The sequence below is a fragment of the Agelaius tricolor genome, unplaced genomic scaffold (assembly GCF_023055355.1).
Source record: "Agelaius tricolor isolate 1412-34295 unplaced genomic scaffold, bAgeTri1.0.p SCAF_1, whole genome shotgun sequence".
Classification (NCBI taxonomy): Eukaryota; Metazoa; Chordata; class Aves; order Passeriformes; family Icteridae; genus Agelaius; species Agelaius tricolor.
Window position 1 is genome coordinate 30,538,853 of NW_027269261.1, and position 16,186 is coordinate 30,555,038.

The window sequence follows — 16,186 nt, forward strand, 5'->3', positions numbered from 1 at the left end:
GGTGAGACCACATTTGTATGAAGCCATTATAAAGCTGTTGTACATGAATAGGAAACTTAAATTGTGAGTGCTAAAAAATGGAACATAATCAGGTACATGAGCATGTTTGGATAAACATCCAAAACTGAGCTTTGAAACTCAAATACAAGTCTGCCAGATGCAACTGCTTTGATTTGGTTGTAATTTTTGAAAATGCATGAACTAAACAGAAGCAGCATGTCCTGAATCCTGCAGTTGCTAAAGAGGAGGAGGCTGATAAGGTCTCTCTTCTGCACAGAGACCATTTATGGCAAAGCTGGGATTTTAAGTAGGGTAAAAATCTCTGGTGACACTGGCTCTTAGATAACACAAGCATGGAGGCCTGCTAAGAGTTATTTGCTTTGTCACAGATGTGACAGAAACTTTCTAGAGATTTTCATTCACACAAAGAAACATTCAATACAGCTTAAATCAGGGAAATATTTCCCTGATCAAGCAGCATGAATAGAGCACTGACTTGCTGACACTTCCTAACAAGTGCTAATCAAAAATAACAGAAACTTTTGATCACAGGAAAAATCTTCCATGAAGACAAGCTCAGTTCAGTCAGAGGTTTCACAGATAAGAAATGTAGAAGAAAAATTACACCTCTCTCAAAAATGTTGTGCATTGCACAACATAAAGTTCACTTGTTTCTGCTTGGGGACTTCAATTCTAAAGATACTCTACTGTCATTTAATACTGCACAGTTAAGCTCTCAGCATTTACTGTGGCTATTAGTTTGCAGTAAAATACTTCACAAACTAGAAAATCTGAAACTAACTCTCTAATGAACAGAAAAATGATACTGGGTGCAAATTTGGTAATTTGACATTAAACTGGAGGGCTATCCAAAACATTATCTTGTCTAGACTCTTCTTCAAGGGCACCACTGAATTTTTTATGAGTGTGTCAAAATAAAAGGGAGATTCATGGACAAATGGAAAGTCTGGAAACTTAGAAACTGCAGATGACAACAGACTCATAAACAAATCGGCTGGAGATGTGCAGTACAGGACTGACAGTCTTGCAAAATCTGTCAAACACATGTTTATATTATTAATAAATCACTGATATAGTTTGGACTCCATTCAAGGTAGAATTCCAACTGATAGGAAAGAAGAGGCAAAAATGACTACATTGATCTTGAAAGACCTGAGGGACAGAATAACACCTATTACATCTGAAGATAAAAAGATAAATAGAATTATTCTTCTCTTTCTGCTGACACTGCCAGTAGAGATACAGCGACCCTTATGATAATGTTTTGGTATTAAAAGAAACAAAATGAATTCACTACCTTATTAAATATATGCTTCTGGAAATTTACTGAAGCCTGCAAATTCCAGTCATTAGAAGAGTAGCCTAGGTATGAAGTAGTAGAGAGAAGAAAAATGTGTTCTTCTGCACATCTTCACACTTCTTCTTCAATATTTGCCCAAGAAACAAATATTGATTTTGAGCTTTTCTTTTTCAGGCAGCAATATTTTTAGATTAAATTTTATGCCTATCAAATGTTCTCCTTGCTATTCCTGCACTTTCACTATTGTCAGTCAATTCACACAGACTCATACAGTATCTCTTTTACCTGCATAATGTAGTTACATTCCAGAAGCTCCATTTTGGGGTTAAGGTTCAGTTTCATATATGTATAGGCTGGTTCAAAGATTCTGTCATACAAACTTTGCAAAAGTTCAGCTTCCTGAGCAGTACGTTTTTTCAGCCATGCCTGAAAAAAACATGCACAATAATGTTCTGTATAAAAGGTATAGCAAGGTATAATAAGGAGCTGCCAGCAATAGTTGTGTTACCTGCAATATTGGTCGCCAGCTGAGGACAGAAGAACTGATGAAGACCATACCCATTCGAGAAACTGTTGCTGGAGAGGCATTCTCGATGTTGTGGACCTCAAATAGCAGTTTACAGGAAGGAGACATAGGAATTCGATCTCCATTTGCAAGAGTGAGGGTCTTGTTATCATCCAAAACTGAATTTAAATTCTCAATCCAGATTGCATCTACAGGACCATCTAAAACCAGAAACACATTTTCACCTGGAAAAATCAAAAGAGAGATCGTTCGTATCACATCTCTGAAAAATCAAGAAAATAAGTGTACAAAAGATGGTTTGGAACTTAAATGTCATCCAAATTTTTATTTTATTTATTGTAATTTAATTTATTGTAATATGGATGCTCCTTACTGAATAAATTGCATACTTAGTTAAGGAAACATTTTTGAAAAGATTGGTAGCAAATGAGGGTGCAATTATACCTTTATAGTGTTGAATATTTGTTACCTTGGCTAGCTACCAGATAGAAACTGTGCTAGTCTCTTTCTCTACCCTCTCTCAACAGGACATAGGGAGAGAATACAGAGAAAATGTTTGTGGGTTCAGATAAAGACCGGAAGATCACTTGACAGCTGTCATGGGCAAAACAGACTCAACTTGGAAAACATTATTTTGTTGCAAATTAACATAAATTTGGATGATGAGAAGCAAAGACAAACACCTGGAACACTTTTACACCACTCCATCTTCTTTCTACAGATGCAACCTCTTTCTTTACAACCTAATCTAACTCTTCCACCATCCTCCTCCTGCCCCAACCCTACTCCAGCAGCACAGGGATGTCAGGGAATTTAGTGTTTTGTTGCTAAAGTAAGGGTTCTTTGAGCAACTAAACAAGAGACATTGAATGTTCACAGATCCCTCTCAAGTTAATGAAAACTATGAACACTCCTCTGTTCTTAAAATCGGGTTGTTTTTCTTATACTTCGAAATATAAACATAGATGTAAGTACCTATGTTTTAGCAATTAAATTTTAGAATTCCAGCTTTATTTGGAATATATAAATTTTCTAACAGAGAAAACATATGCATTTCCAATGTAAGAAATTCAACTGTCTTCTAAAATTAACATCTTTTTAGGAAGGTTCCCTAGAAGAATTCCCTTTCTTTAATATATATATTTTTTCAGATACAAATGAAACACTGTAAAAAGGAATTTCAGTATGCCAATCCTAAAATACTGGAATATAAATACGGGCAATCAATGCATGTAAACCATGACAATAACATTATTATAAAGATAGTGCCATTAGAACAAGTTAATATAATTTATGATTTATCAGCTTCCAGCTAACACATCTACATTGTAGAAGTGAAGTGGCAAGAAAATGATCTTTTTTTTTAAATGTAGATATACTGAAATATTAAATCTTTATACCTCCCTTCTTAAGAGGTGTCATCTCATCTCATCTCCTATGTTCTCTACGGTTTTCCTCAAGAGGAACATGCGTGAATTCAATATACTTTTTTCAATATATCATTCAAGATACATTGTAATGATATCAAATGAGAAGTATTTACATACCCTTTTTGGTTTTCAGTGTTTTCCTCCACAGAGTAGAAAAGATTCCATCTGTCCAGTCATTAGTTGCAGCATCTAGTTTTCCAAACATTTGAGGAGCAGTAATAGCTTTGGGGTTCATGCGCATTTCCTTGTGAGGATGGCCGCATTCTGTGAGTGCTCTCATTAATATAGTTATGACTGTCGTTTTTCCAGACCCACTAGGTCCAAGCATCATCAACCCATGACGTACTAGATTAGTTTCATACAACTATTAACAGCATCAAAATAAAATATTTCAATTTAAAAATCAAAATAAAAACAAATATATGCTTTAGAAAGATATTTGCTTGCACTTAGTAGTGATTAAGACATACAAGTTATATGCTCAGGATTTAATTTAGCATGCATTTGCTGAATTTTAATGTTTTGTGGAAGAGTACATATCTTCAGTTCCTAATCTTTTTAGCACTAAGCAAGTACACTATAAATGGTTCACAGAACTAAATCTTACCGAAAATTTTTTAAGCAGCTGAAAACAGTTTTACAAGATTTGAAAAAGGGTTTTCTGTATTATTTAAAAGAAAAAATTAATAGTAGTAAAACATAAATACTACAGAAGTATGAGTAATTACTACAGTCTGAAATACCTATGTATATGAAACAGAGGGACTGCACTTCCTCCAGAACTGTGGAAGTGGAAGTGTCAGTCTGCCTATACAAGTATGAATGAACTGAATGGCACAAAACAGTGGTAATCCTCCAGGGTGCCAAAATCTTGTAAGATGAAACATACACTGTTTCTTCCTCTGCAAGCTGAATAAAAGCTTGTATCAGTCCAGGATGAAGATCTACAGGCACCACAGTGCAAGTCCCTTGGAACTGGTCTTCCTCAGCATGGTGCACACACAACCTTCAGTTTTTCCCATATGCCATGTGCAGGCTCTTGGGTAAGACAGTGGTCTAGCCACAAACACATTGTTCTGACTCCTGATTGTGAAGAATGCTTTAGAAAAAAAAGTTTTACCTGAACAAGCTTAAGGTTCCATGGTGGGTGGTTAACCAATCCTGCCTCTTCAACCTGATGAGCTACTGCAGCCTGAAGCTCATCATAGGTACTGCTGTCCAACTGCAACCCCGGGAAGAGATCATTGATAAGACTCAGAAACAAAGGCTCATCTTCATCTATCTGAAACAAAAAATGTCATTAAATGTTTCAAGGATGGTTATTCAAAGAACATTTCCAAAGCAAAATTACTCTCTGTTTTAAAAGAAAAAGCAGTAAAAAAGCATCTAGATACAGATGCTAAAAAAGCATCTAGATGTTTACAGACAGCTAACAGGAGAGCTTGCTACAAAAAGCAGCATTTTGAAAATGTCATCCACAAGCCATGCAGAAGAGAAATTCAGAATTGAAGGAAATTTCCCACTGAGTAGATGCTGGAGTCAATTTATAAAATTGATTTGTAAACCACTTGCAGCATATATTGGAAAGAACATCCTATCTGGAAAGAAATCTTTAGAAGTCTGATTTAGTGGATACTCATTATTCAATTTACCTATGGTACAGTGGTCAGTTTGTGCACAAGCCAGGACACTGAAAGTCACATGCAGAGGTAAGCCTTAATATTAATCTATTTGAACCTTTGCATAATGAACGCTCTCTACAAGTCTAATAAATTCTCTATGCTGTTTAATGATAACATGAAGGTTATCATGCTTCATTTTTTAAAGTGAAGAACGTTTGAGATTTTTTTCTGATCTCATACAAAACCCATGAAACATCTATTAGGCTTTCCTCTACATGGTGCTTATTAAAGTAGATTAAAGTAATAAAAATATTAAAGTAGATTCTTACCAGCTTAGAAAGATTCATATCTCTTAACCCTCTCATGACAATACTCAATTCACCTTCATTTGGCCTGGCTCTCTTTTGAGCTCCAAGAGTCCTCAGTACTGAAAGGATATTCCTCAGACCAAAGTCATAATGGACCTAGAGAGTGGAAGAAGGCTTATGTATCAGTAACAAATTCTCTAGCTTTATTTCATTAATATATCAAGCTTTACTTGCATATTTACTTATAAAGTGCAGTTGTCCTGCCTGGAAAAGGTAGCTAAAATAGGAATTGTTGCTGCGGTTTAGGAATTATTCTGTTCAAATAAATGAAGGATAATGAAGTTGTTTTCAGGAAGATGTGTGTATGCTATAAGCTTTTTCTTTCCTAATTTAAATTTAATTGATGAAACCATATATCATGCCATATAAAAAAAATTATAGCTCTGAATAACAGGATTCTAAAAAACTAATAGTTCCATTCTGAGTCATGTCTTTTCAACTAAGGCATCTTAAAGCACAGATTTCAGATCAAGGCAATGCTATAGGGACATGAACAACTTCAATCAAACTAGACTGTGGTTTCCAGTTTCTAATTTCCAACTACTTAGCCTAGCCCTAGATAATTCTTACAGAAAAATTACATGACTGGGATATTTTCTGTCTGGCTGACATGTTTAGGCAGAGAACTTCATGCACTTGCAATTAACTAAAAAGCATCATTTTTAACAAAAAAGGTGCATATACAACTACATATCAATGAATTAATGTAGTAATTTATTCAGAAATTTTAAAGAGGTATTTTTTAAAATTACATTTAAAGTACTTCAATATTTTGTAAAAGGCATGAAAGTGATGTTTCAGAAACAATTTGCATAACCCAAAAAGTAGGAGGTTTTATGATGTAAATACAAGGAAAAAAGAATACATAACATTACCTGCTTAGTGAGCTGCTCCTCACAAAGTTTATAAAGAACAAAGAATTTCTTAGCCAAGACCACATTATCAATGAATCCATAACTTGCAAGTTTAACCCTTATAATTATCTGAAATACAAATATTTGTAGAAATTCCATTAGGTTCTCCTGGAGACAGGTCAGGAAATTAAAACACATTTTTCCCTTTCAGTTCAGTCGAGAATTATACCTGTCTATCTGGAACCATCATTGCAACACTTCTAAACTGTACTTTGAGATTTTCTGGTAGTTCTTGACGTCCAGCATATCCAGGATTCTAAATAAGAAAACATAATGCATCATTATTATTTGCAAAATAGCCTCCTTTTTATTGTTCAATAAAAATAAATGCATGTATAAATACTTAGAGCAGTTCAGAGTTAGAAGTCTTGCCTATCAATTACCGTAATTTTAATCTCCCATAAAGTAATCTTGGATTGCCATCTGCCTTGGCATTAGGAAACATACACTTTAAAATTTCCTGCCCATGAGATTACAGGAAATAGTGCTATGAAGTCTCAAGAATCCTATGGCAACAAGACAGCATACTCTGAAAGTTAATATTACGGGAGATTGAAGAATTTTTATATATCCATGTAGGTACCCTTTAGTCAAGACCTGTGTCCCTGAAAAACATATTTCTTATATCTCCTTCTTTAAGTGAATGTTCTTTTTCTCCCTGCTCCCTACAGTATCTTTCTCATTAATACTGTTAAAATATTAATACTATTAAACTACTAATACATTAATATTATTAAAACATTCAGGAATTATTAATGCATTATTATTAGCATTATTAAAGATACAATAGTAAAGTGTATTAGTGCTTCAGTCCTCTCAGTGAGCAGAGAAAATTCTGCAAGTTTGGTCAAACTTCTAGTCTGCACAGTGAGTAGCAATACAGCAATGAAGGGACATAATTAGGAACACTTCCCATAATGTTAAAGTCAAAATGAAAATATTAAAGTCAAAATGAAGGCAGGCTATTCATGAATAATAGTATTATTTATGTATTGTGCACTTTAATCTAATTCTATTGTAACATTATTTTATGAATAAGACCAGTTCTTTTCACTGTATCACTTAACCTCTATGTAGTATAATTTGCCACTTCCTTGAAATTATTACTACACTCACCATAGTTAGGAAAATTCCAAACTCTGGATTTAAATCCACACAGTCCCCATCAGAAAAAATGAACTGCTTTTTTTTTTCTTTTCTTGCTGTTAAAATAATATAGATTTGTTGTGCTGCTACAGACAAGACAGGTAACTCAATTCGATTGAATTCATCAAAACATCCCCAAGATCCAGACTGTGCAAGACCTAAAACAGAGAAAGAAAAAAATATTATCTCTTGTCCTTCATGCATATTTGAATATCTGAACTAAATGACTTTTCCTGCAAGTAATTAAATCACACTAGTTTTACTTATTGCCCTGTGGTCAAGACCCATCTTCCTCCAATCCACCTGTTTCCATATCTGTCTGAATTAATATTAGTAGATTTATACACAATGCTTAAAAGTGAGCCATAGTCTGAAAAAATATTTTGATAATTTTGGGTATTTGGTAAATATTTTTTATATATCATTCTGTGAATGTAGGCTTTTATTGTTGAGTACCATTCAATTATTTGCAAAAAGCTCTACTGTTAGCCTAAAATATTAAAAATAATTGACTTAGAGCTACAAAACATTAGTCCTAAATGTCACCAAAAAAGTCACTGTTTTGATTTTACCATTTTAAGTCCCCACTAAATAAATTTCTCATAATAGTACAACACATTAACAACATTCAAAGTGTGGATATGTCTATGAAAGAAAGAGAGAAACCCAGAGAAAGAAAAAGAAATTAAAAGAGAAATCTAGAAGTACTATATTAATAAGAAGAGTACTTTTTGTACAGGATTATTTTCACAGTTGCCTAATTTCTGTTTGGAAAAGTAACATGTATGTAGTAGCACCTAAGAGAATTGTTTTTCCTTTCACAATGTTTTACAAGAAAGTTTCTAACAGCATTTTTTCCCATATGATATTAAAGTACCAGCAAGCCATGTTTTTCTTTCATGCATGCTAAAAGCTTGTTAATTAATTGTGAATAATTTATGCCAGTCATTCAGGGTTTATTTGTGTTGCACAGCTAAGACTAAATCACTTTAAAGACATTCTGTCATGGATTTTGTCACTCAAAGATTTTCTAAAATTTTAATGACTTTCAAATGGGCAATATGTTTATAAACCCACAGCTTTAGCCACTTTTATGCCTCTTGCTTCCCAATACATACAATACCATTACTCTGAAAAATGAGCTGACAGAAATCCCATGAAGTTAAGTCCCTTAGACCAGAATGACCCCGTGCAGCAGTACAAGCTCTGTGCTGACTGCATTGCAAAGCAGTTCTGCAGAAAACGAGCTGCTGGTCCATTTCACAACCAATTAAGCATGAATCAGGTCTATGCCCTTGTAGCAAGGGAAGCCAGCTGCATACTGGGCAAGAGCCTGGCCTGCAGGGCGAGGCATATCAGTGTTCACCTCTGCTCAGCACTTGAGAGGTAGCAGCTGGAGTGTCATGCTCACTTTGGGGTTTCCCAGTAGGGGAGAGACAGGGATATATTCGCATGAGCACACCCAGGGGTTGCTGTGATCGTGTCAGTGGCTGGAGGGAGGACAGGACACAGTGGGAGAGGCTGAGAACAGTATTTGTTGGGCCTGAAGAGAAAGCCTATTGCTGTTGACAGCTAGATAATAGGAGGCACTGAGAAGTTGGAGTCAGGCTTGTTTCAGAGGTGCAGAGGAAGAAGAGAAGACAATGGACACGTGTTTCAACGTGGAAGATTCCAAGCCAGAGGAAGTACAAAAAAATGTGATGACAATGATCAAAGCACTTAAGCAGAGGTGTTGCAGAGCATCCATCCCTGGAGACAGCCAAAACCCAACACAAAAAAGGTACTGAGTGAGCACCCTGCTCTACCTGCACCTGCTAATGACCTGTGGAAGTCTCTTCTATCCTACAGGAAGAAATCTTACCTTTAAAAATCCTGCCCAAACCTCTGAAGTCCATTTGATCAGAGCAGTTAAAGACTACTACGTATTTTCCCAGAGCCTTTCCCATGTCTTTCGTTGTTTCTGTTTTACCAGTTCCAGCTGGTCCTGCTGGAGCTCCTCCCATGTTCATTCCCAAAGCTTGCGCTAAAGTTATATAGCACCTAAAAATATAAATTGATGTTAATCTATTAAATTATATTCAAGATATAAATGCATATATATATAAAATAAAGATCAAGTTATGCAATAGATTTCACAGCCCCTATGTTGAAATGCTACTTCTTTATAAAGCAATCCTATGGATTTCCATGCAAGAAGTTCAGAAAGGTAAAAGGCACAAAATACAACATTTAAACACTACTTATAAAATAAAAGAACCCAACAAATCAAACAAATAAGAAAAGAAACAAACCCTGGTGTTAACAAGCTAAAAAAATCAATGTACATCCCATAAAGATATTTCTCATTAACTTTTCTGGCAGCTATAAAGTGCACATTCTGCTGTTGCATTCTGCTATGCCATCATATTTTGCAGCATACTAACCCATATACATTTAATTATGCTACCTTTGACTAAATCCTCAAGTGTGAAAGAATAAGGACATATGCGTGGCCCCTTCCCACGCTATGTGTAAGATATAGTTACAATTCTATTTGTAGAAGAAATAGAAAAGAACCCTAAGCTTTACCCCTTTTTTTTTAAAGTTTTAAGAAGTCTAGATTACATTTTTACTTAGATGTGAATGAGTAATGCTAAAGGAATTAAACAATGCGGTATCTTCACTATCAAATCAACATAGTTTGGACAAATTCTAAATGAAGTATTTCTGGTATTAATCCATATTGAATAGAGTTTTATAACTAACTGGTTCCTCATTTTAGTTTGAATCACTGTAATTTATTACGCCCAACTTGCACTTCAGGAACTTTCTTGCTTTCTATACAATAAGGAGCTCTGAAGTGTCAGGAAGGGTTTCTCTCTGCCATTCTACTTCAATCAATTTTGGGGTAGAGTTTAACAATTTTACATAAAAAATACTCAGTTGCTGAGGGCAATAAAGTTTACTGCAGAAACCTACTGAACTTTCTATATTGTCACGATAGCAGCTCTACCTCTTCTGGAGAAATAAAGGTATTAAAAAAGTCATACAAGCACATATACCACACAGATATCAAAGTAAATTATTGTAAGTTGGAAGTTGTTTTTATTTCTTGAGGGGATCTTTTTGCAAGTGAAGTATCTCTTGGTCTTCTATTTTCTCATGTGGTTTAAAGTGATATCTCAAGAAAGGATCAAAAGGAGAAATAATTTGGACAAGGAAGGAAGCAAAGATATTCCCAAAAGGAAAAAGGAAATACAGTTCTTTGTGAAGCCACATTTGAAACAAAATGACCATTTACTTACTTGGCTACAGAAGAAGGAAGGTGAGTGCACACAGCTTTTTCTTAGATTTTCAAAGATGCCAGAGAATCTTTACAGAATCTCTTATTACAAAATTTGAAGTATTTGACCTAACCTTCTCTTCAGTATTCTGCTAAACTATATGCTACTATATAACCTTAAAACAATGAATTTCTGTTATTAAATGTTCTTTTTAAACTGTGATAAAGGCAGTGATAAAGGAATTAGTAAGTGTACACAGTAGTGAGACTCTACTTTTTCTAAAAGAGTATATTAAGCAAATGTATGAGAATGCTTTCAGCCCACACAGGACTTAACTCAGATTGTATCTCTTTAGAGATAAATATTAAATAAACACTATAGATATTAAAAGTATTCCTTATCTATAGTTGCTTTTCTAACCTGTCTGTAAGAGGTGTTATAACCAGACGATCAGTGCAACCCAGAAATTCATTTTGGTAAACAAAATCAACATCTGTGATTGCTACGATGACTTGATCATAATCCTCTTTATAGTAGAATCTTGACTGCTTTAACCACTCAAAATCAGTTGGTGATTTGATGTTCATTTTTACCTTAAAAGAAAGTAAAAATATGTGTTATAACCGAGCACCCATACTTACTGACTTTACCAACTGTGATAAAATGCTTATTTTTATGTGAATAACGAGTGATTACTCAGATTAAAGTTCCTGTGTAAGTAAACTTATATACAATAAACATGATATAACATGTTCAGATGTATGCTAAACTGATATTAAAAAACCTCCTGACCACTTAACCAAATCATCCCAACATCTGTGTTATCAAATAAATCTGAACCTGCTTTAGTAGGGCAGTCACTTTCCAAGGGAGAAATGCAAATAGCACACTGCTAAATCCTCCAAACACATTGCAACAAAGGGTGTGATGAGGCAAGGATGTGATGAGGCAGAGAAGCAAATGCTGTATAATCTAAACAGCCTCTGGAAATATGTGAGGGACAGTACTGAAGGATGCCTTTCCCCAAATAATGAAGGAACAGTAACAATTTAGCACAGTCTCAAAAGTTCAAGTGTAGGATTGCAACTATTTTAGTAGGTCTTTTTTTTGTTTGAGTTCTATGTAGTCTCCTTAGGAAGGTGCAGCCGTGTGCCAACTGAGATTCTGTAAAGTCATGAGGAAATTATGTTACAGTTACAGCACCCTCAGCAGTCTCAACTTTTTAAATTATGCAATTAAGAGTAGTAAAACTTCTTTTCAAAGAAAGGAAATACTTTGTTTTGTCTACCAAAAAAAAACTCTATAGGAAGACATGGAAAATTTAAATGTTCTAGGAAAAGTGTAAACATTTGGCAAAAATATTTAGCTGACAGAACTAATTTTATTCTATTTTAAGCAAAATTATATTATTTTTACTGTGATGAGATTATGGACATCTCTTACACATGCATACACATGTAACTGTAGCTACCACATATAAGAAAGAGCATTATGATAGAAAATGCATTTAGTTGTCAGAAATCAAAATCTATACCAAGTCATCAAAAATATCACGCTGATGCACGTGAATGGTAATAAGTGTTTCAAATTTCACTCTCTCAAACTTGGAAAGATCCAGTGTGGTCTGGCCAATCAAGGTATTCAGAATATCCAGAAATCTAGCATTGGTTACGTCCATGATTTTTCTGTCATCCTTAGCATTGCGTAGAGCTTCTTCTCCATCACGTGTCCACAATATTTGAATTCCCAGTAATCCAACCTAAAAAAGTAATACATGAAAAATATACAAACTAATCATTTGTTGAACTCTAGCTGTGTGACGGAAGGCTTAGTTATAATAGGAACAATAAATTATGTGTGGACAGTTCCAAAATATCACTACATCCAACATGACTCTATCCCACCAGGACACCTTGGCTGAATTAACGGGCTCTGCTGCACAACCTGCTGAGAAAGATTTAAAAATTTTACAAAAATTTGTCACATAGTGAGATACTCTCAAACTAAGGACTACAGTCAGTTTCCCTTCTAATCCTTTAGAGGACTCCAGGAATACGTACCCAAACTGGCTCTGGGGGGAGAAGACCTTCTGACAATTTTCCATTGCCAATTTGTAACTAATTAAAGAACATTAAATTGCTGTGAATTTTCACTGAACATGGGATGGCTTGCCTTCTAACATTCTGTCATGCCCAGAGTTAAGCCTAGAGCACATTAAACTACAAGCTATTTTGCTTCTAAATAAATCTAAAGAGTTATAGGATGTTGTACATAAATTACTATTTCAGATTGGTTTTGATTTACAACACCTACAACAAAAAATGACAGACAATCTCTGTATTCTTTTATTACACACATTTTTATATTCACAAAGCACCAAGCCCTAGAAGTTTTACTAAACATCTCTTTCTACTTTTCTGGCTCCCTATAACTGTAGTGATTTCATGGTTACAAGTTTGTGTATTAGAAGATAGCCTCATGATTTTAAATGGTGAGCTATCATAGGTAGAGACTAAAAAAGATTAATTTTAGAATGACCAATTAGTCAAAGGAAAACAAAAAATAAATAACATTATATTAGGATGTGACTATTTCATGCTATCTATAACAGCAGTTTCTGAGCCAGGAAAAAGACAGTTTGAAGAAAACATTTAATTTGTCAGTATTTTGCCCAACTCCTCTCTTCTGTAGCACAGCTCTTCTTTGTAAAAATTCCTTGGCCAAACCCTTCCAATACAAACAATTTTTTGAACATAAGAACTTAGCAAGGTGTGAGAAAAGATCTTTGCAGACAGTAGTAAAGCCACATCAAAATGTCTGACATGAAACAAAACAGTCCTTATTTGTTTAAGGTAGGAAAAATTTTCAAATAAACACTGATGAGACAATACCCAATTACATAATAAATAGAGTTTTAGGATAATTCTATTAAATATTTAAATGTATTCATTTTTTTGAAAATAGCTAGTTTTAATATCTGCAGGATTTTTATTAAAAATTACCCAGCACTGTACCACACAGCAAATTAGAGATTCAGAATTAATACAGAATAGGAAACAGTTCAATAATTTTAGCTAAAATTTATTAGTTATCAGTAAGATGGAGGAGTTTCTAGAATCTTTCAACATAGCCTTGTACTACCACTGCGTTATCATAGTGACAATTATATGAACTATGAGGTAAATCTTAAAAATTATGAGAAAAATAACCATAGCTCCTACAATCTTAAATTATGAGAGAAATCAATCTGCACATGCAATTTTATTTGCAGCTGAAAGGGATTAAAAATCCATTACAGAAAATGTAAGCTCTACTTTATATTCACCAAGAGAACTGAAAAAACTAAATTTAAAGCAGATGGCAAGAAAAATATGATGCTATATACTGAGTATCAAAATCAAAGTGATTTAGGATTACCTTCTACTGACCAGATCCTTCCCCTTGTGTCCTCTATGAAAACTTCCTCATACAGGCAATCCCACGTGCTCTTTGCCTTCCACATGCCCCCAGATACACCCCAGACTGCAGACACATGTACACATCTGGTATTCTTACCTGTGCTGGGAATTGATTAAGAAAATGCAACAACTGATATCCTGGGTCACTAATTTGGTAAAATGCTGCCCTAATTATGCCATGCAATGACTTCTGCTGCATTTGCAATAAAGCCTTCAACCAGATTTCTACTGGTCCTTTTGCAAGCACTGGAGTGTCCAGCTGAAAAATTAATGAAAGCAAATGTATAAAATTGAACATATTTACCAACATCCTGTTCAAGAATATGAGTTACTACATAGTTACTAAATTCCTATTCATGATATCTACAGATTTTACTTCGTATCCAAGCAATTTATTTCATGAGGACATATTCTAGTCTTGTTAACAAAAATCTTGAAATATTTATTTGTAATTAACCATAATTCATCTTAATGCATCTTATATGTTCAATAATAAAATTATTTATCTATTAATGTTTCTAGAAAAAAAAATCAGATAATTACTGAAATTTTTTCTCCTTCTCTTGATATGACTGCCAGTATGCGATCGTAATCCTTTGGGTGAAACTCTACTTCATTTATGTTGTCAGATATGGAAGTCAGATGTGGCTGTAAGGATAATTCGGGAATTATTCAATGTAAATATTTAGCATTAGCAAACAGAAAACCCCCCTCAAATAAGGTTATCCTGCAAAATTCATCTGAACTTACAAATGAATTTCTGGCCCTCCATGGGTAACAATTACAGAAATGGTTGTGTAGAATTTTATCTCTGTCTACTGTATTTTTACAGTTTGCAGAGATGATCTAGCAGAGATACACTGGCTTATCTCAATCGACCCTCAGTAACAATCCAGACTAGCTGGAAGAATTTTGCAATATGCAAAGCAGGGAAGCCTCACAGGGCCCTTTTATTTGTTCAGCTGGGAAAGAAACCACCAGCAAATCACTTGATCAAACTATGTTCTAGTGTTCTGAATTCTGAAGATTGTTTTGAATTACAGGTATCCATTTCACATTTTTTATAGTTGAGAAAAAGAAACCAAGCAAACTTTATAAAAAGAAAATGTTTGCATCCCATTTTATTAAATGCTTCTCTGCATATTAATTCTTTTTATAAGTAGAAAAAAAATCATTAAGGTCATACCTGGATTGTATGAGAATCACTTGCTTGTCCAAGAATTTCAACAAGTGCAGGATCAGAAATAAAAAAGAATCTTGGAAACAGCAGTCTTTTCTTCTCTAAATATCTTTAAAATTGAACAAGATTTTTATTAAACCATTTCAGGTTGTAATTTTTTCTATATAGGGGTGTAAGTAAGACTGAAATACACTTAATGCTTCATACAAATTATTTACAATATAGTAAAGCAGTAAAAATCAAACAAATCATACCCTGTAAGTGATTTCTGACATACTTCCAACTGTTCATGTAAATAAGGGAGAAGTTGCTCCATAGTATCATCTCCAACACAGCAGGCAACTACATTTGCATTTTCATGAGCTCGTTGCATTATTTTTACCCATGATTTGTCAATATTCTGAAAACGCTTTGCTTCCTATATATAGAAAAACCAAAGCATAATCTGTTGAAAATTATTGCAAAGAAAGCTTTCAGTAAACAATATTAGGCAAGCATTGTAAAGTTTACCTGGGGTAACTCTTTTGCAATATCTCCTGCTACAAAAACAGCTTCAAGATAAATCCAGAGGTTCTGCACAATCAGCCATTCTTCAATTATGTGTGAAGAGTTGCTTAGTTTAGAAACCCAGCTCTGAATTTGCTTTTTAAATGCTGTATTGTATCTAAAAGTGGAGAGGAGCATAAACTATTTAATTTTAAATAAAGCTATTATAAAATAAATACTAAATATAAAAGCTATATAAAATAAAATGGTGAAAAAAACCCAAACCCAGAAAGAACTAACTCTTGTTTCACTTAGAACAAGAACAACATTTTGGAAAGATTTTAGCAGCTTGATTACATTCAAGTATATTGAGATGAAAGTTGTCATAATTGAATATGCATTGAAGTCTTTCTCATAAGGAGGTTTTTCATTAGGCCTTTTAATAGTTTGTTTTATTAAAAAAAAAACATTT

At 34.1% G+C, this 16,186-nt stretch overlaps 1 protein-coding gene across 1 annotated transcript in view; it reads right to left on the reverse strand.

Annotated features, from left to right (window-relative positions):
- DNAH8 (dynein axonemal heavy chain 8) overlaps positions 1 to 16,186 on the reverse strand; it is a 114,751-nt gene that overhangs the window by 53,605 nt on the left and 44,960 nt on the right. Inside the window, exons 36-51 of the mRNA XM_071428341.1 lie at positions 15,739 to 15,892; positions 15,483 to 15,646; positions 15,235 to 15,337; positions 14,592 to 14,696; positions 14,146 to 14,307; positions 12,125 to 12,349; positions 11,011 to 11,183; positions 9,189 to 9,367; positions 7,298 to 7,485; positions 6,351 to 6,437; positions 6,143 to 6,250; positions 5,229 to 5,363; positions 4,398 to 4,559; positions 3,395 to 3,641; positions 1,830 to 2,071; positions 1,607 to 1,747 (exon numbers count right to left, since the gene is read on the reverse strand). Of these exons, the coding sequence (XP_071284442.1) occupies positions 1,607 to 1,747; positions 1,830 to 2,071; positions 3,395 to 3,641; positions 4,398 to 4,559; positions 5,229 to 5,363; positions 6,143 to 6,250; positions 6,351 to 6,437; positions 7,298 to 7,485; positions 9,189 to 9,367; positions 11,011 to 11,183; positions 12,125 to 12,349; positions 14,146 to 14,307; positions 14,592 to 14,696; positions 15,235 to 15,337; positions 15,483 to 15,646; positions 15,739 to 15,892 (2,575 nt within the window). The remainder of the gene's footprint in view (positions 1 to 1,606; positions 1,748 to 1,829; positions 2,072 to 3,394; positions 3,642 to 4,397; positions 4,560 to 5,228; positions 5,364 to 6,142; positions 6,251 to 6,350; positions 6,438 to 7,297; positions 7,486 to 9,188; positions 9,368 to 11,010; positions 11,184 to 12,124; positions 12,350 to 14,145; positions 14,308 to 14,591; positions 14,697 to 15,234; positions 15,338 to 15,482; positions 15,647 to 15,738; positions 15,893 to 16,186) is intronic.